The sequence below is a fragment of the Ascaphus truei genome, chromosome 1, assembly GCF_040206685.1.
Source record: "Ascaphus truei isolate aAscTru1 chromosome 1, aAscTru1.hap1, whole genome shotgun sequence".
Taxonomy (NCBI): domain Eukaryota; kingdom Metazoa; phylum Chordata; class Amphibia; order Anura; family Ascaphidae; genus Ascaphus; species Ascaphus truei.
This window is the reverse complement of record NC_134483.1, coordinates 373,216,782-373,243,055: the sequence shown is the minus strand read 5'-3', so window position 1 is coordinate 373,243,055 and position 26,274 is coordinate 373,216,782. Positions and strand designations below refer to the sequence as shown.

Sequence of the window (26,274 nt, the reverse complement as noted above, 5' to 3'; positions counted from 1 at the left end):
GCTGCTGCGCATATGTGCTGAGCCGGCGCCTGCTGCGCACGTACACCGAGCCGCACTTCTATATTTAGACTAACTGTGAATTCCTTGTTTGTGTGTGTGTCTCTGTGTGTGTGTGTCTGTGTGTCTGTGTGTGTGTCTGTGTGTGTGTCTCTGTGTGTGTCTGACTGTGTGTGTGTGTGTGTGTGTGTGTGTGTGTGTGTGTGTGTGTGTGTGTGTGTGTGTGTGTGTGTGTGTGTGTCTGTGTGTGTGTGTGTGTGTGTGTGTGTGTGTGTGTGTGTGTGTGTGTGTGTGTGTGTGTGTGTGTGTGTGTGTGTGTGTGTGTGTGTGTGTGTGTGACTGTGTGTGTGTGACTGTGTGTGACTGTGTGTGTGTGTGTGTGACTGTGTGTGTGTGTGTGTGTGTGTGTGTGTGTGTGTGTGTGTGTGTGTGTGTGTGTGTGTGTGTGTGTGTGTGTGTGTGTGTGTGTGTGTGTGTGTGTGTGTGACTGTGTGTGTGACTGTGTGTGTGACTGTGTGTGTCTGTGTGTGTGACTGTGTGTGTGTGTGTGTGTCTCTGTGTGTGTGTCTGTGTCGTGTGTGTGTCTGTGTGTGTGGCTGTGTGTGTGTGTCTGTGTGTCTGTGTGTCTGTGTGTGGCTGTGTGTGTGTGTCTGTGTGTCTGTGTGTCTGTGTCTGTGTGTGTGTGTGTCTGTGTGTCTGTGTGTGTGTGTGTGTGTGTGTGTGTGTGTGTGTGTGTGTGTGTGTGTGTGTGTGTGTGTGTGTGTGTGTGTGTGTGTGTGTGTGTCTGTGTGTCCTTTTCAAAGTGTGGTGGGGTTGCTGCTGCTCCTGCGCTGCGCACCGTGCCTTGTTTGCCCACAATGACGAGCGCCAACGGACTCTTTTGCCAACAATGACGTCACTTCTATTATTACACACTATACTATTACTACACAATTACTCACAATACAATTTCCACTACCTCACGATACAGTTACACCACCCCCCCAGATACAATTACCATTCCCCCCACACATACAATTACAGTTACCACTTACCTTTGGTTGCCGCCACCAAGCCTGGCTCTCCCCAGCTGCTGCTGCTGCCTCTTCCCACGCGAGGCCTGCTTCTCTCTCTCCTGCTGGTGCGTCCTGGTAGCTGGGACTGAGTCCTGGGCGTACCCAGCTTTCGGTGTGCTCCAACAGGAGGGGGGCCCAGGGTGGGAAGAGGAGGCACCAGCTAGGGAGAGCCGGAGCCTGGCGGCAGCAACCAGAAGTCGGGCACAGCTGCTGGTGCCAGAAACTGGGTGCACTCGGATGTCCATCCCAGTTTTCGGCATGCGCCAGCGGGAGAGAGAGGATGGTGTGGGAAGAGGAGGCAACAGCTGAAAAGATCCGGGAGCCAGGGTTCGGCGGCAGCAACCAAAGACCCCCAGCCACTGGGCCCGGGACACTTTTCCCGACTTTCCTCCCCTGTCAGCGGCCCTGACATCATTACATAACTCACAGTGTTTGACAGTGATGGGCATGTTCTAAAATCTCCTCTTTTATTCGACTCCGGATAACTTGCGTCCTTTTCCATGATTCTGTCTTTTCTGGGAAGTTCTGCAAATTAATCATTCTAAGCAAAAAAAAGAAAAAATAACAAGCAATGCTTTAAAATTTACTTTGTGTCTACTATTAGTGGGGTGTAATGAAGGTAAAATGAAGAGCATTCTCCAAAACAGAAACCTATCGTAGATTCACGTGTGATCAATCTGAAAAAGAATAGACACTGAAATACTATGATGCCTAATTTCTACTAAATTTGCATGAACAATTATAATTGCAAAGTTATCAGGATGACAGTGTTGGTAAATATCATATATTCCTATTTTTATATATGTTTTATGTAATGCTAAATATTTCAGCAAAGGCAGACTACAATTACAGGCATACCCCGCATTAACGTACGCAATGGGACCGGAGCATGTATGTAAAGTAAAAATGTACTTAAAGTGAAGCACTACCTTTTTCCACGTATCGAAGAATGTACTGTACTGCAATCGTTATATACGTGCAGAACTGATGTGAATAACACATTTGTAACAGGCTCTATAGTCTCCCGCTTGCGCACAGCTTCGGTACAGGTAGGGAGCCGGTATTGCTGTTCAGGACGTGCTGACAGGCGCATGCGTGAGCTGCCGTTTGCATATTGGGCGATATGTACTTACTCGCGAGTGTACTTAAAGTGAGTGTCCTTAAACCGGGGTATGCCTGTACTAAACTATTTATTTTCCCCAAATGCAAAACCTTCAGGTTACTCTTAAGCAGAATATATAAAATATATATTTATCAAAGGTTCTCATAATCTTTTTAATAAATTGCCCAACCTGTTGGTGCAGCAGCATGGGAAAAACATCTCTCACCCTCTCATTTACAGAATACTTTGTTTATTTGCGCTCATTACGTGGACTGACCTATTGAAATGTGCAGTAACTTTTCTCTGAAAGTCATTGCACAGGCGTGTCAGATAGTATGCATGAGATCTGTTGCTGATGGGATTAATTCCATCCCATCCCCAGCTAACGCTGTGCTCGTAGATATTTGTGTGACGCAGCTGAAAGACACAACATTGCCGTTAGTTAGCCAAATAGCGTCACTAAGTTGCAGACATAAATCAAAGTGAGCCACTTTAGTTCACAACATGGATTCATACAATAATTGATCGGATTTTCATTATTTTAAAAAGGAGTTGTTTTATTCTCATAAATTTAAACGGCGGGTTTATAGACAAACAAAAATAGTGGCACATCCAAAACTTTATACTTTGATCACTGTCCATTCGAAAATAAATATAGTTTGGTGCACACTGTACGGTGGAGGATTTTTGTCTCATATTTACTCACCATAAGTAACTTTGTGTCTGGTTGTCTGCATAAGAACACATTCTGAAGGCAGTTAGTTTATTCTGTGGTAGACACTGAAAATGCCCTGATTATGGCTTAAAAACAAGTCTGCAACAGACTAACCAAAATTATAATACATTAGGGCCCCGCTCATACGGCGGGTTCCGTTCCAGGCCGCTGCCGTAAAGCGGAAATCGCCGTAAAGCGGGGCCCTACTGTACTGTATTGTACCATTGAAAACAGAGATGCAGAGCTGTAAACCGACTGTTTTGCTGACAAATTGCACCTGACAAGGAGTTGCGCACGGGCTAAAACTGTTGTTTAGTGACAGCCGGATACTTTGCTGCTGAGCCCGTCATGCTTAAAATCGCTGTAAAAACGGAACAAGCGCCAAACCTAATGAATATGGGTATACATTGGGAAACGCTGTATGAGCGTACGCCATAAAGCGGAGCGCTGTAAAGCGGGGCCCTACTGTTATATACTCTATACTTAACATGCGCCCCTTGCAAAAGTAGAAGCTGCAGTTCAGTACGATACCTACCCTTTGATGAATCCCTTTAATGACACTCTGCTGTGCATCATGCAGGGCCTTGTTGATTTCAGGTTTTTGTAGCAGGAGATCCACATAGTCTGAAGCCCTCTTGCTTGGCAGGTTATACTGTATGTCGGTGATGATTCTTTTAAAGCAATGAAAGTGATCTTCTGGGCAGCCGTCAACTTGAAAGGCTTGATCAATTTCTTGTTGCACAACTTATGTTAAAAATATAGAAAGCACATCCACTTCACACTTTTAAAATAATGTTAGACATTGGTGACAGATAAGGGACATTTGGACTGCCCTTTCTGATCATTATCTCTGCATATTTACCAATATCATAACAATATACTGTATATTTAAGATGTCTCTTGCTAAAGTAGAAGCTGCACTTCTGTAAGATACCTACCCTCTGATGGATGCCTTTAATGACACTCTGGTCTACACCATACAGATATTTGGCTTGATCTATAATTCTCCCTCGGATATTTTAAGCTGTCTAATTTAATTCAATACTTTTTTCATTCCATGTTTTTCTTTAACGAATCTTGTGCTGATTTGCACCAGTACTGTCCTAGTTTTGCACCTGGGAGACCCTGATAAATCTCACAGTGTTAAATATATTTTGATATATATAGTGATATGTGCAGTGTCGCTTCTAGAGACACTCCGGAAGAGTGTCTACTGGCTGCAAATCGAAGGCACAAAACAGCTCTAGATGTACCAAGGAAAAATCTTCATTGCATTTAATGCCACATTTTCTCTTTGACAAATCTTGTGTTATTTTTTGTTCCACTTTTCCCCCAGTTTTGCAGCCAGGAGACTTTACGTATAGAACAAAAGACAAAAAGCGCTAGTGCTACATCTAACTTGACATATTATATATGTAGCCTAGTGCCCCTGGCTATAGTCTTCCACTGGCCTCAACACTATAAGTCCTGAAAGGAACAGGCAGTGTTGGGGTTAAACTCCTGCGCAGGACCTAGCCTCAGTTGTAGCCTGGATGGGTACTATGTTGCCATATCTAGGGGCAGGCCTAAACCGGCAGCAGAGTGTCATACCTGGGGAGGGTACTGACTTTGGTCACATGTATATGGTGTGATGCCTGTCAGTATATGGACCTGCCATGTTATGGGGCGGGGTTACAAGCCCTTCCCCCTGGGTATAAAAGCTGGCACTCCACCAAATTGATGTGTTGGTGGCTAGTGTGTGTCTTCCCTCCCTCAGGGGAGTGGGAGTGTTCCCCTCATTCCATCAGGGGGTGAGGGAGTTTAGGAGGGATGCTTGGGGCCTCAAGCCCTGGGTATCTGCTCCAGGGAAATTGGAGGATGCTATGCCCAGAATAAAAACTCAGTTATACCAACGCTGATGTGTGGTCTTTGGAGGAGAAGGAATTGCCTGTGGGGACCATCCTGCCTGTCTGTATGCTCATGGGATGGAGGCGCTGCACCCTAGGAGGAAAAGCCTGCCTTGTTGCTGCTCCCACACAATACCAGCAGAGCCTTCGGCCTTCTGCACCACACAAGTGAGCTCACAGCACCAGAGGAAAATCCATGTAGTGGCCAGATCTCTCGTGGGAGGGAACAGGTGCTACATATAGTTAAATACTTATTTGTATATCTTCTGATAAGCAGGGGTCATTTAGTTTAATTCCCTGTTTCCAAGCTCACTCATTCCATCTTTTTAATTGCAGTTCTTGCTAAGCACCTCTGACTGATCAGTATACTAAGACAGCTCTCCCTCCATTAGAGAGGTTATGAGAGATGTTGCAGGTACAGTAGTGTTAGGACCTACAGATGGGCCATACCACGACGCAGTTGTGGGCTTAAAATAATGAGTTTACAGGGGCTGTTTGTATGAAACTTTACTACATAACTCCCATGGATTTTTACACGGAAAATTCTAAATTACTTTTTCATGTTCAATTGACCTGTTTTAAGGAGCTTGGCAGCTGTTTCTTTACCAAGAGCCACTGGAGCATACTTCTGGAATATGTCATACAGTTGTTGCAGCGTGCTTAACCATTTACTTTTAGCTTGATGCCTGCGTGCGGGATCTTTGCTGAATATATCTCCATAGAAAGTGCTGCAAGTGAGAGAAAAAAATGGCTTAAGTGGAAAACTTTCGATGGCTGAAGACTTCAAGGAGTTGTTTGAGAACATATCACGAGAAAAGAAAAGGTAGATGTAAGAGTTTTAGGTAAGCATATGTCAGACCAACGTGGACATTGTGTTATATACCAATATGCCAATCCAATCAAAAAGATCAAATGTCTGAAACCCCAAGTGGAGCGGTCTGTGCAAACTTTTATCAATTGCAACTCCAGCCACATACAGTAGTATATCTTCTCAGATGTGGCTGTGGTAAATGTTACATCGGACGTACCATTAGACCTATCAACATGAGTATCATGGAGTACATCTGCTCCATAAGCAGGGTGATCTAATGCATCCAGTATACAGGCATTTTTTCCCTATATCCTTAGGGAGGTATCCAGAACTTCACCTTCTCAGTCATTGAGCATGTTCACGCCCCCCTTTGGGGGGTGACAGATTGAACATGCTCAACAAACGAGAAATGTTCTGGATATTTAGTTTAGACACATTACACCCTGCTGGTATAAATGTAGATTGGGAGTTGAAACATTTTTTTTATAAATGGAATGAGCCTTGGCATATACCTGTACATACAGTATGTGATTTATTTACATTACAGAACAGTGTTTTAAATATTATACAACCCTATGTAATTCATTGATTTGTGCAGAATCCCTCTATTTTTTTCCATCTAATAATGATATGTATTATGACAAACCAAAAAGCAGTTATATGCCTACTATACTTATTTGTATTGTATATATGTCCTTCTCCTGGATATATATTCAGCTTTTGGATTTTTATAATTAGTTCTATGGCATTTTTGATACCTTATCTATGGGGTTATTTATCCTAGGTTCATATTGTCACTTCCTTAGTATCAACAACTGTAGGGGGGGGGTTCCCCTTGACAGTCTGGTCACTGGCCACACGTTGTTATATGTGGTATCTATTTGTCATTCATTCTTTGTGCAATGTCATGCAATTTTTTGACAATATCATATACTCTTTATGAAATCTTTGGTCTTTTCACGATAAATCGATCATTTATTACAGCATTTTGGTTAATATTGAATTTCATAGTTTTTTGATACACAACATTTATAGATTGATTATGCATGCATTATTCGTCTTTTTCACATAGTTATTTATATCATAATTTTATTTTTCATTATAATTTATATACAACTTAATTCGCTGGTTTTATTTGTTCTTCCTGGAGGGGTTGTTTTTTTAGTGTTCTGCATTCTCGTTTTTTATTCAAAGATTTTTTTCTAATTGTTCACAATGTTTCACTTGGGTCAAATGTGGGTTTATTATGGTTTGTATTAAAGAGACACGGTTGTCACATTGTCCACATATTTTTATATATAGTTACTATCGTTGCACCAGCACTGTGTCCAATATGTGTTTTAAACATGTATGTTACGTTGTTAACCCTTAATATGGCGGTCCCGGGTGGATCCAGTAGTTCTGAGCTGTGGTCTTCCGTCGTCACACATCTGATCCGAAACAGTCAGAGGGAACAGGTGAGGGTGGCGAGAACTACCTTCCAATCGTGAGAGTGCTAATTAAAGTTTGTTTTCTCAGAGCACAGGTCACTCTTTAATAAAGCGCCTCCACGGTGAGAAACGCGTCAGAGGACCTATCCTGTTTGTTTGTCGATTTTTGGGCTGTTATGCCTATTCAATATATAATTAATTTTACCTGCCTCCAGCCCTTCATCCTTTTGCTGTACTCAGCCTTTTTCCCCACAATACCTTCAAACATTCGACTTGGATTGAAGCACGCACACTGGAAACCGGAATCGAGCTGCATTACCTGCACTTCGATTATTGCCATTTACTCTAGCGTACAGCTGATATATTCTATCTTCAGCCAGTGTGGTCACGGTATTTCCACTCACCAAGAACGGAGTAGCGGGAGGCGCCCCATGGGGGACTCCCTCATCACGGGGCCCGTTCTCGGGCAGCTGAGGTCATGATTCTTCCTCACCTTGTCATCCTCCGCACGGAACACCAGGTGAGGTGGCTAACGCATATCCCACATACAAACTGGGCTCAATAGACGGGCTAAAGATTTATCTCATCACCATTTATTGTTCATGGTTCCGAACATTTTCCATATAAGAACTATATATAGCATTTATGTCATGAACTTGGCTATTCATACATTTTAACCACTTAGTTTTTGAAGTTCCCATCAGGGATTAATTTTACATATTTTGCAAACCTTTATGTCAGACCAACCTTATTAACTACTTTCAAACATAAGTGTTTGGTTTCTACTCTTTTACTTTTCTTCTTTTTGCGTATTTCCAAAATGTTGGTGTTGCAGAATCCCAACTGGGAGTAGAGCAAGTGCTAGTAAGTAACATTACATGTATATGTGCTATAAATATAATGATTGCGTCCATATTTTTAGAGCCTACAAGTTACTCACTGAATTAAAACATATGATTTATAACTCTTGTTCTGGTAACTTTTAAGCACCAGTAGTATGGTCAGTTTATAAACAAAAACTCCCATCTTCGGTCTATTTATTGAAAGTAATCTAGCACCATCCTCTGTTTGTTGACAATAAACTAGATTATAGGTGTAGCCTGGCGCTCCCGCAGCTCCTTGAGACCCCCCTCCCCTGGAGCAGCTCGATCGCGGGTGCCGAAAGACCCGACGGTTGCTTCCAAGGGTGGGGGCTGGAGCAGGGAGCAGCGCGGCTTCTCCTGCCTGCGGCCGGTTGCCGGGGACACGATCGGGCCGTTGCTAAGGCCGCGATCACGTCTCTAAGGTCCCGGCGGCCGGTGAAGCAGGGCGCCGCCATTGGGATGCGGGTTGCGCATTCGCAGGGACGCGTAGGCGCAGGGAGAGCCCCAGAGACAGGGCAAAGTCGCGCGAGCATAGGGACAGCTCAGGGAAGGTTGAGACAGCCCGGGAAAGCTTGCGCAAGCGCAGTGCAGGGTAGGAAAAGCCCGCGAACCCCTAGCCTACCAGGGAAGGCTCTGAGCTGGGACTACATATCCCATGAGCCTCTGTATGCCCCACGTGACACCAGGGAGCCAATAGGGCTTAGGAAGGCCAGGCAGGCAAAGAGATACATTGTTTGGGCTGCAGCACGTTTGTCAGTTGGAGCTGGGGAGCTGTGAGGGAAGGAAGGGTGCAGAGAGCATGTGCAGCTCCTGCATCGAGTAAGGTCCCCCACATCCCAAGTAAGGCCCCAACTCCCCACCAGGTTAGTGGGTAAGTGCTGAGGGACGGCCCAAGACAGGGACGCTGCCCTTAGTGCGTGTGTGTGTGCTGTCTTGTCAGGATCACGGCTGGCAGGGCTGTGAGGCCTGACAAGAAGGCATAGTGCTAGTGTGCAGCAAGTTGCTGTACGCGTTCCGAAGTGTGCAGTGCGTAGTGTAGTGTTAGTGTTAGGGTTCAGTGAGTGTCAGGACTGGGATGAGTTAGGGGAGTGGGGCAGGTTATTACCCCGCAGGCCCTAGGAGTTTCCCCAAGCCACCCCAGGTTGCGGTACATCAGGGACAGGCCCTAGGTTAGTGTTCCTGTCACGTTAGGGTTAGTTAGAAAGAGATAGGGAGATAGCGGCGGTTGCTGTTCCCGTGATTCGGTTGCTGTTGCCGTGATTGGTTGCTGTTCCCGTGAAGCGGTGGGACCCTCGTTGGGGTTCCTGGAGAAGTACCTGGATAGGATCAGATGGATGCATCGCACGTCTGACCCTTTGAGAAGAGTGTTGCAGGCCCGAGCATCGGAGTGCTCGGAAGGTATTTCCACATAAGTGCACCAACAGGCCTAATAGATAATTTAGTGACTGCGCAGTCACCCACGTTCTCTACTAGAGTGCGGGACATTGGGTGGGGATCCTCGGGACACTGGGTGGGATCACCTAGTGTTGGGGAAGCGTCCTGCGCGACGCAGTAAGTGTCTCCTCTAGAGAGGGACACAGGTTATGATGATACTGCCGTGATCTGTTTTCTTGTATGTTCAGTAAAGTCCCTAGTTAATATATATATCTGTGTGAGTATCGATTATTGTGATTGTCCTGCGAGGAACCACTCCCCCTATGGTGGGAGCCATCGCAGGTGGAGGCGCTGCATCGTTGGAAGTATATACCCTTAGTATAAATGCCCCAGGTTCCCCATGGCGGAAGCTCAGCCCTCCTGTGAGCCAACAGGTATAGCACCACACTGAGAAGTAGTCAGATACACCTACACACCCCAATCTCACTTAGGGGGGGGGAAAGAGGGCTACATTTGGAGGCGCTGCTGAGATACAGACCTGGGGTGCCCTGTTCCATTTTTTTTCAAATTGTCCAAGTCCCATTTTTTTCTCACCATGTTTGTAAAGTCCGGACACGAGGTCCTTGCCTGGGCTTTGAGGCAATGTATGGAACCTGGCCGGGTGGTGGCGGTAGGAGGCCTTCCCGCAAATACACCCGCGGTCGTGGTTCAGTACTATATGCGTAAAATTCCAGGGTGGCCGCACGCATGTTTCTTAGAGGAAGAACACGATCCCACGGCCCTATGGAAAACGATACTTTTTGTGGCCATCCCCACTGCGGATATATGCCTGGCAGAGGCACCGTCCGCCCTGTGTATGCCCGGGGGCCCGTCTGAGGGGTACCCCCTGGTTTACGCCGACCCAGCCAAATGACGTCTCCCGCCAGAGCAGGGGAGCGCACGTGCTGCTGGCTGCAAGCCTGCACTAAATTGTGTGGAAGAAAACTGTCCGGGATTGGTGGGAAAACCAGAAGGCTACCCCCCTATCTATACAGAGAGCCCTAGTGTAATTGCAGAGACTGTGATTAAAATGGAGTCTCTCTCTAGCAGTGAGTCACACCTAAGATGGCGGCTCCCGCCAAGTCGGGAGAGCACCAGGACTGTGCAAGAAATTGTTGCAGAGTATTGTCCGGGTTGGGCGCGAAACCCTGAACACCGCCCCTGCACTGTGAGTGACTCAGCACAGAGCCAGAACCACTCCCTTGTAGAAAGTGCCCCTCCTTCAGATTCCACCAGGGGGAGCAAGCACTGTGACTTTCAACCAAACGTGGATGAGACAGACTGTTCTAGGGAGGCATTGGCGTGGGAGCCTAACTATGACTGTTGCGGTGCCCGGTTATTGAAGTCTATTATGCCCCAGCCTGTAGAATCAGCAGAGGACGATGAGCCGGTCAGTATAGCTAACCTATCTACCCCTCTCATAGAAAATTCTGAGGATCCGATCGTGATAGCCTCAAAACAGGAGGAGGATCCTGACCTCTATATCACTCTGAGTTGTGCTGAAGTTAAGTCTGTCTTCAGGGAGAAGTTACTTAGGGATTCCCGCTACCAACAACCGGTTGTGGAGGGGCCGGGTGCCCAAATGGACTTTTCAGACGCTGAGCCGGAGCCGCTGAAGGCGGAGCTCCAGATGTCGGAACCCCAGATGTCGGTTCCAGACCCGGTTCCCGAGCAGGAACCACCGAGACCAGAACCACAGATTCCGGAAGCCCTGGGTAAGATGTTTATACCCCCATCTTTGTCTGGTGACTCCAGCGGCCAACCGCTCGTGGTGATGCGCCTGCCGGCGGACCACTCCAGTGAGGTCACAGAGCCAACCACCTCAGCTGATGCAGACCGTGATATGGGCCCGTGTGCCCTGCAACGGCCAGTCCGGCCTACCACCGAGGTACCAGCGGTCCCAGGCTTGGGATCAGTACCTGCCAACAACGACAGGGGTAAGTTGACTGCCCCAGGGGTGTCGGGTGTGAGCTCCCCGGTGATCGTGGAGCCTGGTGACTCCAAAGGTAGGGTCACCCGGGCGATGGGCTCACCCCGTCATCGCGTCCTGGTGGAGGTGTCTCCCCCAGAAGATCTCTGCAGACCAGGGAACGAATCCGACCTCATCAAGGAATCCAGTACAACGGACCGGAGCGACACTTACTCCTGCACGAGGAATCTCCACGCTTGGCCTTTTCAAGACACGGGCCGGCACGAAGAGGTTATGCTGTCCGCAGAAGATGTCACCGTTAAAGGGATTGCTGGAGCGGACAAAGACTGTGTGGAGAAGGATTCAGGGAAAGGTGCCTCCTTTAAGCCCAACAAGGAGCGCTCCATTCACCATGTAGTGGACCGCGGGAAAGGTCCTGGCCTCCGGGTCTACCGCATCCCTGCCGTGGATGGCCGGGTAAAGGCCTGGCCCAAAGACACTGTGCTATTCCTTCCACCAGGGGGAGGCAGTAGTACAGAACCGGTGACTGTCACCCCAGAGCGTGCTCTACAGGAGATTTTTCTAGCGGAGGCTCACGGACGCAAAAGTGAGGTACCCCCACATGATCAGTTAGGGGCACCCCACAAATGGTCTCAGCTAGTCTCGGGTATAGTATGGTGTGAAGTGCATTGTAATCAGATGTTTATAATCGAAATGATAAGTTGTATTTTCTGTGCAATGCATTTTGATTATATAACTATTATGCCGTGTGTTGTCGTTCCCCAAGCGGGGACGTTGGATTTTCCACCAGGGGGAGAGTTTAGCCTGGCGCTCCCGCAGCTCCTTGAGACCCCCCTCCTCTGGAGCAGCTCGATCGCGGGTGTTGAAAGACCCGACGGCTGCTTCCAAGGGTGGGGGCTGGAGCAGGGAGCAGCGCGGCTTCCCCTGCCTGCGGCCGGTTGCCGGGGACGCGATCGGGCCGTTGCTAAGGCCGCGATCGCGTCTCTAAGGTCCCGGCAGCCGGTGAAGCAGGGCGCCGCCATTGGGATGCAGGTTGCGCATGCGCAGGGACGCGTAGGCGCAGGGAGAGCCCCAGAGACAGGGCAAAGTCGCGCGAGCATAGGGACAGCTCAGGGAAGGTTGAGACAGCCCGGGAAAGCTTGCGCAAGCGCAGTGCAGGGTAGGAAAAGCCCGCGAACCCCTAGCCTACCAGGGAAGGCTCTGAGCTGGGACTACATATCCCATGAGCCTCTGTATGCCCCACGTGACACCAGGGAGCCAATAGGGCTTAGGAAGGCCAGGCAGGCAAAGAGATACATTGTTTGGGCTGCAGCACGTTTGTCAGTTGGAGCTGGGGAGCTGTGAGGGAAGGAAGGGTGCAGAGAGCATGTGCAGCTCCTGCATCGAGTAAGGTCCCCCACATCCCAAGTAAGGCCCCAACTCCCCACCAGGTTAGTGGGTAAGTGCTGAGGGACGGCCCAAGACAGGGACGCTGCCCTTAGTGCGTGTGTGTGTGCTGTCTTGTCAGGATCACGGCTGGCAGGGCTGTGAGGCCTGACAAGAAGGCATAGTGCTAGTGTGCAGCAAGTTGCTGTACGCGTTCCGAAGTGTGCAGTGCGTAGTGTAGTGTTAGTGTTAGGGTTCAGTGAGTGTCAGGACTGGGATGAGTTAGGGGAGTGGGGCAGGTTATTACCCCGCAGGCCCTAGGAGTTTCCCCAAGCCACCCCAGGTTGCGGTACATCAGGGACAGGCCCTAGGTTAGTGTTCCTGTCACGTTAGGGTTAGTTAGAAAGAGATAGGGAGATAGCGGCGGTTGCTGTTCCCGTGATTCGGTTGCTGTTGCCGTGATTGGTTGCTGTTCCCGTGAAGCGGTGGGACCCTCGTTGGGGTTCCTGGAGAAGTACCTGGATAGGATCAGATGGATGCATCGCACGTCTGACCCTTTGAGAAGAGTGTTGCAGGCCCGAGCATCGGAGTGCTCGGAAGGTATTTCCACATAAGTGCACCAACAGGCCTAATAGATAATTTAGTGACTGCGCAGTCACCCACGTTCTCTACTAGAGTGCGGGACATTGGGTGGGGATCCTCGGGACACTGGGTGGGATCACCTAGTGTTGGGGAAGCGTCATGCGCGACGCAGTAAGTGTCTCCTCTAGAGAGGGACACAGGTTATGATGATACTGCCGTGATCTGTTTTCTTGTATGTTCAGTAAAGTCCCTAGTTAATATATATATCTGTGTGAGTATCGATTATTGTGATTGTCCTGCGAGGAACCACTCCCCCTATGGTGGGAGCCATTGCAGGTGGAGGCGCTGCATCGTTGGAAGTAAGTACCCTTAGTATAAATGCCCCAGGTTCCCCATGGCGGAAGCTCAGCCCTCCTGTGAGCCAACAGGTATAGCACTACACTGAGAAGTAGTCAGATACACCTACACACCCCAATCTCACTTAGGGGGGGGGAAGAGGGCTACATAGGCTATACAACTCCCAGATCTATTGACTATAGCTATGGCAGATGTACAGGAAAAACAATGTGATTGATTATAGAGCTAAGAACATTGCTTGCTCCTAATCTCCATGTTAAGGGGTGTTACAGCATGCTCACCTAATTGTCTGGAGCCTGTAGACACTTGGATTACAGTTTTCATCCAATCTATACCACTGGGTGAGAAGTCCTATTTCCTTGTCATATATATGGGAAGATCTTTTATGAGTCGGCTCAAACAAGTCTTTGTCATCTGGCTCATTCGACATTTGATTTGTTTCTGTAGTACATAGCTTTTCATTCTCTGATTTATTCTGGTGAACGTCAATCACATTACAGCTGCCATCTTTTTTCCCAGATGACATTGGATCATCTGCTCCTGTAAGTAGCATTGAGTCGGGAACATTCTGCTTTGGTTTTGTCACTTCTTTCTTCATCCTATCCACAGTGGCTTTAATGGCTTCAAAGATTTCCTTTGATAAGGTAGCTGGGACAGTGGTCTGGTCATACTTCTGTCCTATGAAAGACTAAAAATGCAAATACAAATAAACTTCTTGACACACGGTAATAAGAATGCTAGACATGTTCTTCTTAAACTGTTAAAGGACTGCAACTATTGTAAATATTTCAAGTAATGTTGCCTGTCTTTTCTTTCACTATAAGACAATATTCTCATACTATTTTATATGGACATCAGGTAAAGAAAAATACAACAGATGGTTAAATAGGAATCCTTTTACTGGATAATGGTCAACACTTCACAAATATTCAAGGTTTATCTCCATGCTGAAATGTGAAGCAGCAGTCCAGTCTTTATCTAAACTGAAGCTATTCAGAGCTGGACCTCTTTGTTCTTACTTCTGGAAGCCCTCTGGTTAGGAGGATATGGAGCTCCAATGGCACCAGAACTGTTTACAAATTGAAATGATCTTCCACCATGAGAAGAATGCATAGGTGGTCAGATGGTCATTTGTATTACCTAACCCTATTTTTCTTTCATTTCATGCACTGGGAATCCATTTACATTAAAATTTGACTGGAGCAACCAGGACATTTGTCTTCAACCAAACATCTACCGGTTGTATATTACATCTGTGTGATATTTGTCACACCACACCAGGACTTTAATATTAGGCGCTGAATATATTCTCTTTTGTATTGATCATTTAAACAAATGGGCCATAAAGGTCCATGTTTACTAAATTATGTTACTCCATATAACACCTTATTTGCCGGAAGACACAGTGCAGCCTATTTACTGTGATGGAAGGTGTATTATGGAGTAACTATGCTGAGTAATATTTCTCTTGATGTATTGTACCAAAGTGTTGTACCTTCTAATGTCTTTTAAATAGGAGATATTTCTACTTATTTACCTCCTTGCTATTGAATCTCTGCTGGTCTGCATTAACTTTAATGTCATAACTTTTTCTTTATAAACTGTTCTGTATTCTCACTGGTTAATACTGTGTCACTTCCATTTGCCCATAAATAAACAAATACTGTACATGTAACTAATGACAGGTAATGGAGAATCCAGTCTTACACAAAAGGCAGTATGTCCTGATTCTTGGCACTGCTTAAGAGTTTTCAGATGAAGTGAAGCGATGGAGTGATCATTGCTGACCCCATCGTTTAAGCCCCATCTTAAGTCAAACATGCGGAAGTCGAGGCCTCTTTCCTTGCAGTAAATGTACAGATCTGGGTAAGCCTTTTCAAACAACGTGTTTCTCTCTGGGCTGGAGTCTGAGAAAATAAATAAATGTACACTGAATAATCCCAATTGGTGTTCCAACTGATTTCTATACACATGATTCGTATCAATGTAAATGTTGCAGAGCTCCAATAACAACATTGTCGTTGAAAGAAAAAGGATTCTGGGAAAGTGAACAAAGAACAGTGGCATGTCTAATTGGTTTAAATGTAGCAGATTTTCTAAACAATCTTACAAGTATAAATGTTTTTAAAACAATTTGAATATTTTTTTGCTTTTCCACGGTAAACAAATGAGTTGAAAGGTTTTTTTATGATATTTATCTAATGTGTTTGGGTGATAAGAGTGTTTGTCAATCCTCAAAGTCACAGGTAAAGTATTCTTTTTGTTTTGTTTTTATTGTTCACAAAGCAAAAGATAAATAGCTAAAAAGATACATAGCTGATATGCTTAAATTCAAGAGACCCAGTTGAAAAGCAACATAAACTATTTTTTTCACAAGAAACAAATAAGTAAAACAATTACTTTAAAGGGGTTTTGAATGTTTCCAATAAAGCCAGTTACACTAATAGGTTAAAAGAGAGGTCCCATAAAAGTCTATTGCGACACACTGACTTGTTCAGGGGGGTAATTCTGATGTTCATAACAGTGTTTGGGAACAATTTATGAAAGTGTACCACCTAAAATGTGTGTAATACTTCAATGTCTATATTATTTTTTTACCTTGGTAACCACCAGAAATATATATCATGAAGACTTTCTTTCTGGTTGAATGCGGTAAATGAAAGTGTCCTCGTATAATTTTGCTCTCTGTGTCCGAGAACGGCTCTGACGCATCTTCTTCATAGTCTGACAGCTTCCTCTGGTTCCCTGGTGCTAGTTTCTCTATTACACTACATTGAGAATTTGCACCACTTTCATTTTCATGTTCGCTTAATGAAATCGCTGTATCTTTGTACGAAGAAAGTAAAACCTGCTTTGCTCCCTCTTGAGACTCATAAGTGTTTCTTCTTTCTGGATGAGTGGTATCCTCTGTTGGCATTGCCCATGCATTCATATTGTCTCCTTGAAGGAATTCTTCAGGGTTTGTTCCGAGAAACTGAGGTTCATCTCTTAAACCAGTGGGTGTTCTACAAGATACACTGATGTGTTCCTCTCCTTGTACTGCTGGCTTCTGTCTGGACTAAATATAAGGAATGCACAGTGTTTAGTTAAGGGTACATAGAGTGTATTATAAGGTGTACAAACATTGCACTTATTGAGGACCTGCATGAGAATAAATCTTTGGCATTATGACACAACCAGGGGATGTTTTGGTACAGGCTGTATTATCACCTGGGCATATGTATATATGTATATCTTTATTTTTATAGCTTTCTTCAAAAATCCAGGCGGAGCATGGGAGAATGAAAAAAAGAAAAAAACACAACTAAGTGCAGATTATTTAAATCCAGTGACTTAATAAGGTATTTTAGCTCCTGTGTGGTGCCTACTCACAATGTAGCAGGTTATTTACGGCACATCACAACATTGACAATCTGTTCTTTGGAGTTCAAGAAGTTGGTACCTCAGTAATTGAAAGAAAAATGAACTAATGCCCAGAGCGAAAATATTTAAATGTTATATATTAAAAAGAATGTGACACTCCCGACGAAGCTTGAGGAAGCGAGACACGTAGAGTGTTAGCCTCCCCAACATCCTGCAGTAGTAGACGCGTTATATCCAGCTGTAAGTCTGCACCCGGATGTGACGTCGAAATCACCGGAAGTGACGTATCGATACCTAAGGAGACGCTGGTAGAGAAGAGACGCTACGCCTTCAAGATCTCATGGGGAAGCGTGGAGGAGACACCGGGGAGCCCAGGAGAGCAGTCGGCACAGCTGGGGACCCAGCTCCAATACCAGCGACACCCGAGGGAGCGGTAGCAGTGAGAGAATCACAACTTCAAGCACTTTACACTATATTGTGTTACATGCTTTTTATTATTACACTTGTTGAGACTGCATATCTTCTTTTTTTTTTTTTTTTACTTATATTTTTATTAAAGTTTTCAAACATAAATGGAAGGGGAAGGATACAAAAAGGAAAAAGGGAGGATGGGGAACAACCATTTTGTATCAAAATTCTTTACAAGTGTAGGCTCACAGGAGTCCTGATCCTCCACTGCAGTGAGTCTGGGGTGTGCCTAATGAGTATGATGACAGCGCCTCCACCTGAGAAGGATCCTCACACAGTGGGATAGCCCCTCCCAAGACAATGTAACCAGTAATTACACACCAGGATATGATATAACATTATTTACTGGACACGTACTATAACAACAGATTATACAATACAACACATGCAATAAATATGTACACACACGCGGAGTATCCACACAGTACTTGGGTGCAGGGGCACCAATGTCCCAGTGCTCCAGCACCCGGATGCCGCTGAATAACGCACATAATAACGCAGGCATCCGCCTCTGCCTGGGGTGGACTCCCGCTGAAGTGTCCCACCATAAAGAGTCTCTGTCTTGCGGTGGTGGTCTTGTCCCAGACCACAGGCTGCAAGTCACTGTGCAGCGTCTGCTGTGTCCCTGACACAATGGAGCTAATTGAGAAATGTTCCTATCTAAGGGCTTTTCCCTAGCCCACCCACAAGCTGTGGTGAGTCGGGCTATGCTGGGGCCTGATAGGGGACTCTATGCCTAGTCTCAGGGCCACTGGCACCTTAGACACTACCTTACCCTCTTCTGTCCAGCTCCTGACTGGCTTGGCTGCAAGCGCTTCAAATTTATCAATGTCATGAGCAGGAGAATACTGCAGCCCTATTGGCTGTGTTGTGCCACATGTCTAGCGGTAACTGGGGCTGTTGGGAACTGTAGTTCCCCTGCGGAGCTAATCCTGACATGGCCGCCGCTATTCTGAGGCACTGCGCATGCGCACTTCTCCTCCAAATGGCCGCCGCAACTCGGCGCATATCTGCACATGCGCAAGGTTCCACTGTGCATGCACGACTAGGTGCAAGATGGTGGTATCCTTACCGGCATCCCGCCGAGGAGCTCCTACGACCCGGTCGCCCCCCTACCTGCCTGCAACTGCTGGTACTTGCCGGGTACTCCCACACGCCTCCGCAGCACTCCCTGGACCGAAGCACCAGCGTAACTAGCCACAGCACGGTACCAGGCGACCGGGGGGGGACCTGGCTACATCCTCCCTTTGGTGAAAACCCCAACGACCCCGCTTGGGAACAACATATACACACACACAAGTTACACAATAAAAATGCAGTTTGTATGATACAACTTAACACATGCATAAGTTTAAACAAGATTGAATAACTCTGTGAACATAGTGATAATGGAGGCTAGTTTGCACCGCGCCAGCTGCTGAGACTCATAGTGGGGTGCCACTAGCGAATCATATGCCACTTGAGTAGAGGGCGTCCTATTCTCTGGCTCCTACGAGGCTCTTCTTCCGCTTCACCCTCTAGGGTATAGTAATCGTGAGCTAGACGCTAAGACTCTCTCACAGGGGATGTAACAGTCTCTATATAGTCTCTTACTGGCACAAAACTTGGACTCCTGGGGTCCAAAGGATGGCTTGTTGAAGCCACCGGTGTAGGAACATGCGGCACAGGCCCATTACCTGGTGCTCCTTCGGGAGGTGCCCCATGATCTTGGTTCACATTATGAGAGGGTCTTTCCACCTCTCTGTTCCGTCACAGACTCCAAGTTCTCATCTGATCCCTCTGGCTCACTGGCCAGTGCTACAGTCTCCATTTCGGGATCGCTGTCTCCTACTTGCGGAAGGGGTAGCAGATGGTTATGGTGCCAGACCTTTACCCTGCCATCTGGGTCGCGTATACGGTAGACAGGGAGGCCCAACATCTGAGATTCCACTTCGTAGACCCCGTTGCGCTAGCGTCAAGTTTGGCCGATGTCAAAATGTACGTCAACGGGTTGTTGTCCGTTCGTATTTCAAAGGAAACTCCATATAGGTAATCATGAAGTTTATCAACTACCACCCAGGTAGGAATTCCAGCTTGTAGACAGGGTAATTCTGACGTGCGGCAGAATCGGCATTTGTCCTGTGACAACGTCAGACCTTCTATGCCCAATTGGTCTAACACTTTTAGAAGGCATTCCTCATGGTCTTCGAGAGTCTTGCCGAAGATGATGATATCGTCCAGGTATACTAGTCATTCCCGGGGATTCATATCTCCGATTGTCTTCTGCATCAACCGTTAGAACGTTGCCGGGGCACCACAAATGCCATGGGGCATGCATGTAAATTGGTAGAACCCGAGGGGACAGACAAACACCGTCTTCTCCTGGTCTTCAGGACTCATAGGTACCTTATAGTACCCAGACCTTAGGTCAGCACGCTGAACCACTGGCTTCCCGACAGCGCGCTAAGAATCTTTTCGATCCGCGGCAGAGTGTACTGGTCTAGTACGGTACGGTTGTTCAGGGTCCGGTAGTCTACGCACAAGCGGACCGACCCATTCTTTTTGCATACCACCACAATCGGGGACACGTAGGGGCTATGGGATTCCATCACGATGACCGCCGTCTCCATTTCTAGGACAACCCTCACGTCCTCCATATCTCTGGGAGCGATACGCCTGGAACGCCCCCGGAAGGGCATGGTATCGTTCAGCCGGATCGTGTGCTGGACGTTTTTGCTGCAGCCCACATCCGTTTCGCTGGTGGAGAACACTTCCCGGTGTTCCTTGATCTTGGCATTTAGCCGTTCCTTCCATTCGGCTGACAGGGTCAATTCCCCGAAGTCAAATGGCAGCCCAGCTGGCAGATCTTCACGATGGCGGTGTTCACTTGAGCCATCGTCTCCACGGGGGTAACTGGGTATATGTGACCCAGGTCACCATATCCCTCCGGGGCTGAGACCCTGCAGCACTCTTCTTCCAGATGGATCTGTAGAGAGGATAGTGGTAGCTCACCGGCCTCTTGTAAATAAGCCCAGATCACGCTCTTACCACATCGGCGTTGGTCCCTAATATAATTGGAGGGCTGGGATGTTCCCGGGGCTTGGAGCATATCAGAGCCTCCACATCCATTGGGTGAGACTTGTTGGTGTTTAGTTGCGGGATATCCAACCGAACTTTTACCATACCATCGATGGGCTAGTCCTCGTTGCTGAAACCCCACAGCTTCATCTTCTCCGCAGGCTGCTTGAGCAGGTGCTTAAGATGTTGGTCATAGAAGGGTCAGTATATGATAGTCAATTGTGACCCGGTATCCAGCAAAGCCAATGAGTACATACCTTCCACGAGGACTCTTATAATAGCAGCCAGTCCCACGCGACTGTAGGCATCCGATTGGGATGCTTCATCGGGGCTAGGCGCTGGGGCGCTCTACGATGATGGGAAGGGTGTTTGTCGGTTGCACCGTGCAGGTGATGGACTTAGGGTTGGATTTCTAGGGCTTCGGACATTCCCGAGAGTAGAGACCCTCCTGTCTACCGTTGTAGCATCAGTTATCTTGGCTTGCACCGGTCCTGGAGGTTGGAGTTTCTCTCCATGGCATCCTGGGTGCGGAGGCAAGCGCCCTGGGAGGAGGATCGTCCTCTGTACTGTCTGCCTCCTTGAGCTTTGAAGAGGTGAAGATCATCAGGAAGCGCAATGTCATGTAAAAAACAGAAGAAAATTCCCTGATGGTGCAGTATTGTGATTGATATGTGATAAATATCAAGGTGCAGTGTGCTGGATACTCACAAGTGTAGAGTGAGCAATGTTCCCATAAAGGTTTCTTTATGTGTGTCAGCCCGTTGGACCGTCAGACAGGTAAGTGGAATGGTAAGTGCTGGAGACCTTAAGTGAATAATAAAACGGACATAGTGCAGACTGTACAAAATATCTTTAAAAGTAAGTATATGTGCAATACACTCACATGGTTTTAAAAGGTAACAAGCGTTTAGATCACACAGGTTGGATCTCAGCAATGAATGAGCTGTTCTCTGTCCCCCCTCTGCCTCGGCAGGCGTGCGTGTCACCGGTGCGTCTCACCCTAACCGGAAACCGGAAGTGACGTCATCTGCTCTGGGGGACGCCGATCCTGTGGGAGTTTTTCTCATCAGCCTCACTCTACGCGTTTCTCCGTATTGCGGTTTCTTCAGGAGTGTATGGCTGACATGCTCTAGGAGGATTTTATACGCTATGCTCAGATCCCATTGGTGGGCAATTAAGTATGGTAATCCAAATCACTAATTAGGGCAGGGATTACAGGTGTAAACAGGCAATATTTGTACAACTCATATCAATTATATATGAGTATAAACAGACATAAAAGTTATAAGACTCATATCATACATATATGAGTCTTCCAAAAGAATTTTAATAAAATGAACTTAAAATTAACGATATACACATATTAGTTAAAATGGTTAAAATAATTAAAATAAATTAAATTAACCGCTACAACATGATTAACCCCTAAATAAACTGAGCTAGTCATATAATAGCAGACATGGTGATGTAGTTTATCTAGTGGAGAAAAGACAGGCATGTTAGAATCATTCACAGAAAAGGTTTTATGTCGAACTCAAGATTTAAACCTTGGGGGGAAATGGTTTTTAGCTCGAATATCCAGAATGATTCCCTCTTGATTAAATTTAAGTCTCTATTGCCCCCCCTCCAATGGGGCAAAACTTGCTCTATGGCTTTGAATGAGAAGCTGGCAGGATTGGAGCTATGTGTCAATAAAAAATGGTTCGAAACACTGTGGGTTGTGAGTTTGCGTTTTATATTACCCAGATGTTCTAATATGCGCGTTCTAAGCGGGCGTATGGTCTTCCCAATGTATTGTAAGCCACACTCACATTCCGCAAGGTAAATGACATGACTGGATCTACAGTTCAAATGCTGTTTAATTTTATAAGATTTCTGTGTTACATTAGATTTGAAACTGTATACTTCTTTAGAGCTATGCTGGCAAGCAGTGCACATTTTACATTCATAAAATCCTTTGGGGGGATCTAGCCAAGTGTGCTTTTTGGCAATTGTATTTCTCAGTGCACTCGGGGACAGGAAGTTTTTAATATTAGGTGCTCTCCTATAAACCATTTTTACTCTGTCCGCCAAATGTTCCCCCAAAATTGGGTCATTTCTGAGTACCGGCCAGTGGTTATTAAGGATTCTATTAATCTTACTGGCAGTAAGATTAATAGAATCCTTAATAACCACTGGCCGGTACTCAGAAATGACCCAATTTTGGGGGAACATTTGGCGGACAGAGTAAAAATGGTTTATAGGAGAGCACCTAATATTAAAAACTTCCTGTCCCCGAGTGCACTGAGAAATACAATTGCCAAAAAGCACACTTGGCTAGATCCCCCCAAAGGATTTTATGAATGTAAAATGTGCACTGCTTGCCAGCATAGCTCTAAAGAAGTATACAGTTTCAAATCTAATGTAACACAGAAATCTTATAAAATTAAACAGCATTTGAACTGTAGATCCAGTCATGTCATTTACCTTGCGGAATGTGAGTGTGGCTTACAATACATTGGGAAGACCATACGCCCGCTTAGAACGCGCATATTAGAACATCTGGGTAATATAAAACGCAAACTCACAACCCACAGTGTTTCGAACCATTTTTTATTGACACATAGCTCCAATCCTGCCAGCTTCTCATTCAAAGCCATAGAGCAAGTTTTGCCCCATTGGAGGGGGGGCAATAGAGACTTAAATTTAATCAAGAGGGAATCATTCTGGATATTCGAGCTAAAAACCATTTCCCCCCAAGGTTTAAATCTTGAGTTCGACATAAAACCTTTTCTGTGAATGATTCTAACATGCCTGTCTTTTCTCCACTAGATAAACTACATCACCATGTCTGCTATTATATGACTAGCTCAGTTTATTTAGGGGTTAATCATGTTGTAGCGGTTAATTTAATTTATTTTAATTATTTTAACCATTTTAACTAATATGTGTATATCGTTAATTTTAAGTTCATTTTATTAAAATTCTTTTGGAAGACTCATATATGTATGATATGAGTCTTATAATTTTTATGTCTGTTTATACTCATATATAATTGATATGAGTTGTACAAATATTGCCTGTTTACACCTGTAATCCCTGCCCTAATTAGTGATTTGGATTACCATACTTAATTGCCCACCAATGGGATCTGAGCATAGCGTATAAAATCCTCCTAGAGCATGTCAGCCATACACTCCTGAAGAAACCGCAATACGGAGAAACGCGTAGAGTGAGGCTGATGAGAAAAACTCCCACAGGATCGGCGTCCCCCAGAGCAGATGACGTCACTTCCGGTTTCCGGTTAGGGTGAGACGCACCGGTGACACGCACGCCTGCCGAGGCAGAGGGGGGACAGAGAACAGCTCATTCATTGCTGAGATCCAACCTGTGTGATCTAAACGCTTGTTACCTTTTAAAACCATGTGAGTGTATTGCACATATACTTACTTTTAAAGATATTTTGTACAGTCTGCACTATGTCCGTTTTATTATTCACTTAAGGTCTCCAGCACTTACCATTCCACTTACCTGTCTGACGGTCCAACGGGCTGACACACATAAAGAAACCTTTATGGGAACATTGCTCACTCTACACTTGTGAGTATCCAGCACACTGCACCTTGATATTTATCACATATCAATCACAATACTGCACCATCAGGGAATTTTCTTCTGTTTTTTACATGACATTGCGCTTCCTGATGATCTTCACCTCTTCACTGTCCACGGGATCGAGAGAACGACCCCACACAGGGTTAAGCAGCATTAATTCATGTTTGTATAAGTATCACATTTTTTCACATCTGTGTTTATAATTTTGGAGCGCCACTTTTTGATATATTTGCCTGCTCCTTGAGCTTTGAGGCTGACGCCCCCTTGGACTTTTCCTTGCGGGACTCCTTGCATTTCTTAGGCTCATGCAGCCGTGCGTGTGCCTCGTGTATCTTCACTTTGTTCAATAGGCCTGTGAACATAGGTGGACTCCCTTGCAGGAGACCACACCAGAGCATGTTGGCTATAGGGTTAGTTGGGCTCGATCCTCGCAGGAACTGCTTTTGTCAGGTTTCATACACACCGGAGACGGAGATGAGTTTTTGGGTGAGTAGCGGCCACAACACCAATTGTATGTGGTGATGAACGCTGACAGCTCCTCACCTTCTTTCTGGCGGAGGGCATAGTACTTAGCCCAGAGCTCACTCTCGTCATCCTCCAGATTGTAGGCTTCATTTAGGAAATGCACCAGCATCCGGGCCGTTATATCCGCATTCTCCTCAAGGTGCATGCTCACCACTGTAGAAGCGGGAGGCCACAGGCACTCCATGATCTGCTGCCTTTTCACTTCCTCAGGGCAGGACCATTCTTCCAGCACCATAAGGGTGTGTTCTTTCCAGGAATCGATCCCTTCTTCTCCCACGGGTATGGGAGTTATCCTGGAGAAGGCCTTGAGCTTTCTAAAGTTCTGGGACTGGGAAGCCATTGCTAAGGCCTCTTCTACTAGTTGTAGTAAGGTCACGCCCAAGTCGGAGACACCAGTTGACAGGCGACTGGGATATTCCGGCCTTTGGCTAGGAGCCTGCTTAGGACTACTCTCATACCAGCTGAGGTAGGTGACTCGTGTGGATGCCTCGAGCGGGATGCCTCGGCTCGGTGGGATGCCTCTAGCATGACACTTGGCGTGAAGGTTACCCTGGGGGTGGGTAAGTCTGCCCTCGTTGGTGCCAGGGGAGCTGGTAGCTCAGGATATATAAGTGGGCAACCCGCAGGCAGGGCCTCCGGTAGATTTAGGGCCTGAGGAGCATCTTCTTTGAATATTTCTTGGTTCGTGGTCAGTATTAGGGTACTCCAATGGAAGGTGGGGTCATATCTTCGGCCTTTGACACATGCGCTGGATATATATCTACTTAAGTGGGAGATATGAGACCCATGTGGGTCACGGATGGCACTCGAGTGTGAGGGCAGGATCTCCGCCCACTGCGACCACGTGGCAGGGAGGCTCGTGGAAATCTAATGCCCTGTCGTGGACCTCTTGCTTTGAGGGCACAAACATGGTGTTGCTAATTTTAACTGCTGATTCGGGCACCCCAGGTCAGAATCTCAGCAGCGCCTCCAAATGTAGCCCCCTTTCCCCCGTGTCTAGGGTGACTACGTGTGATGCGTTACCTGATTGGCTCACAGGAGGCCTGATCTTCTGCTGCAGGGAGCCTAAGGTGTACCTGATATGTATGATGACAGCGCCTCTACCTGGGTGGGATCCAAGCGCAGTTGGATAACCCCTGCCCAGGAACACACAGTAAAGGAATGATATGACCACAGTGATATAATAGATTATCTTTACTGGTAACACAACTAATAACATATAATATACAGGCCTCGCACAGCCGTGCCCACACAGTACCCCACTGTCCAACCACCACCTTATACACCCTGGTGCGGTTCCCCCAAAGTACTGAGGTGCCCTGGGCACCTAACCAGCCGGTGTCCACAGGAGTCAAACCCACTCCAAAGTGTGCGGTAGCGATATCCACATAATGTGTGGTTGTTCATGCACTTGTAGGGCATGATACATGCTAGGCGCTCCAGCCCCCCGGGTACCGCCAACTGATGACAAGACCAGTCTGATCCCACGTTGTCATCCTCAGCAAAGGCGTCCTGCTCTGCATGGGGTGGACTCCCGCTGGAGTGCCCCACCTTAGGAGAGGTTCTGTCTTGCGGTGGTGGTCTGGTCCCAGACCACAGGCCGCAAGTCAATGCTGTGTCCCTGACACTATAGAGCTAAATTGGAAATGTCCCTATCTAAGGGGCCTTTCCCTACAGCACCAACAAGCTGGTAGGGACTCAGGGCCTACCTGGGGCCCAAGGGGGCAAACTAGGCCTAGCCCAGGGAAGTACAGCTCCCTG

The 26,274-nt window shown here is 46.6% G+C and overlaps 1 protein-coding gene across 2 annotated transcripts in view; it reads right to left on the bottom strand.

Moving 5' to 3' along the window:
- LOC142501163 (uncharacterized) overlaps positions 1-26,274 on the bottom strand; it is a 113,265-nt gene that overhangs the window by 68,496 nt on the left and 18,495 nt on the right. For both annotated transcript variants that reach the window (XM_075610631.1, XM_075610638.1), the window contains 7 exons: positions 16,105-16,564; positions 15,214-15,413; positions 13,788-14,194; positions 5,329-5,483; positions 3,405-3,613; positions 2,432-2,571; positions 1,480-1,593 (listed from right to left, as the gene is read on the bottom strand). In XM_075610631.1, the coding sequence (XP_075466746.1) occupies positions 1,480-1,593; positions 2,432-2,571; positions 3,405-3,613; positions 5,329-5,483; positions 13,788-14,194; positions 15,214-15,413; positions 16,105-16,564 (1,685 nt within the window). The remainder of the gene's footprint in view (positions 1-1,479; positions 1,594-2,431; positions 2,572-3,404; positions 3,614-5,328; positions 5,484-13,787; positions 14,195-15,213; positions 15,414-16,104; positions 16,565-26,274) is intronic.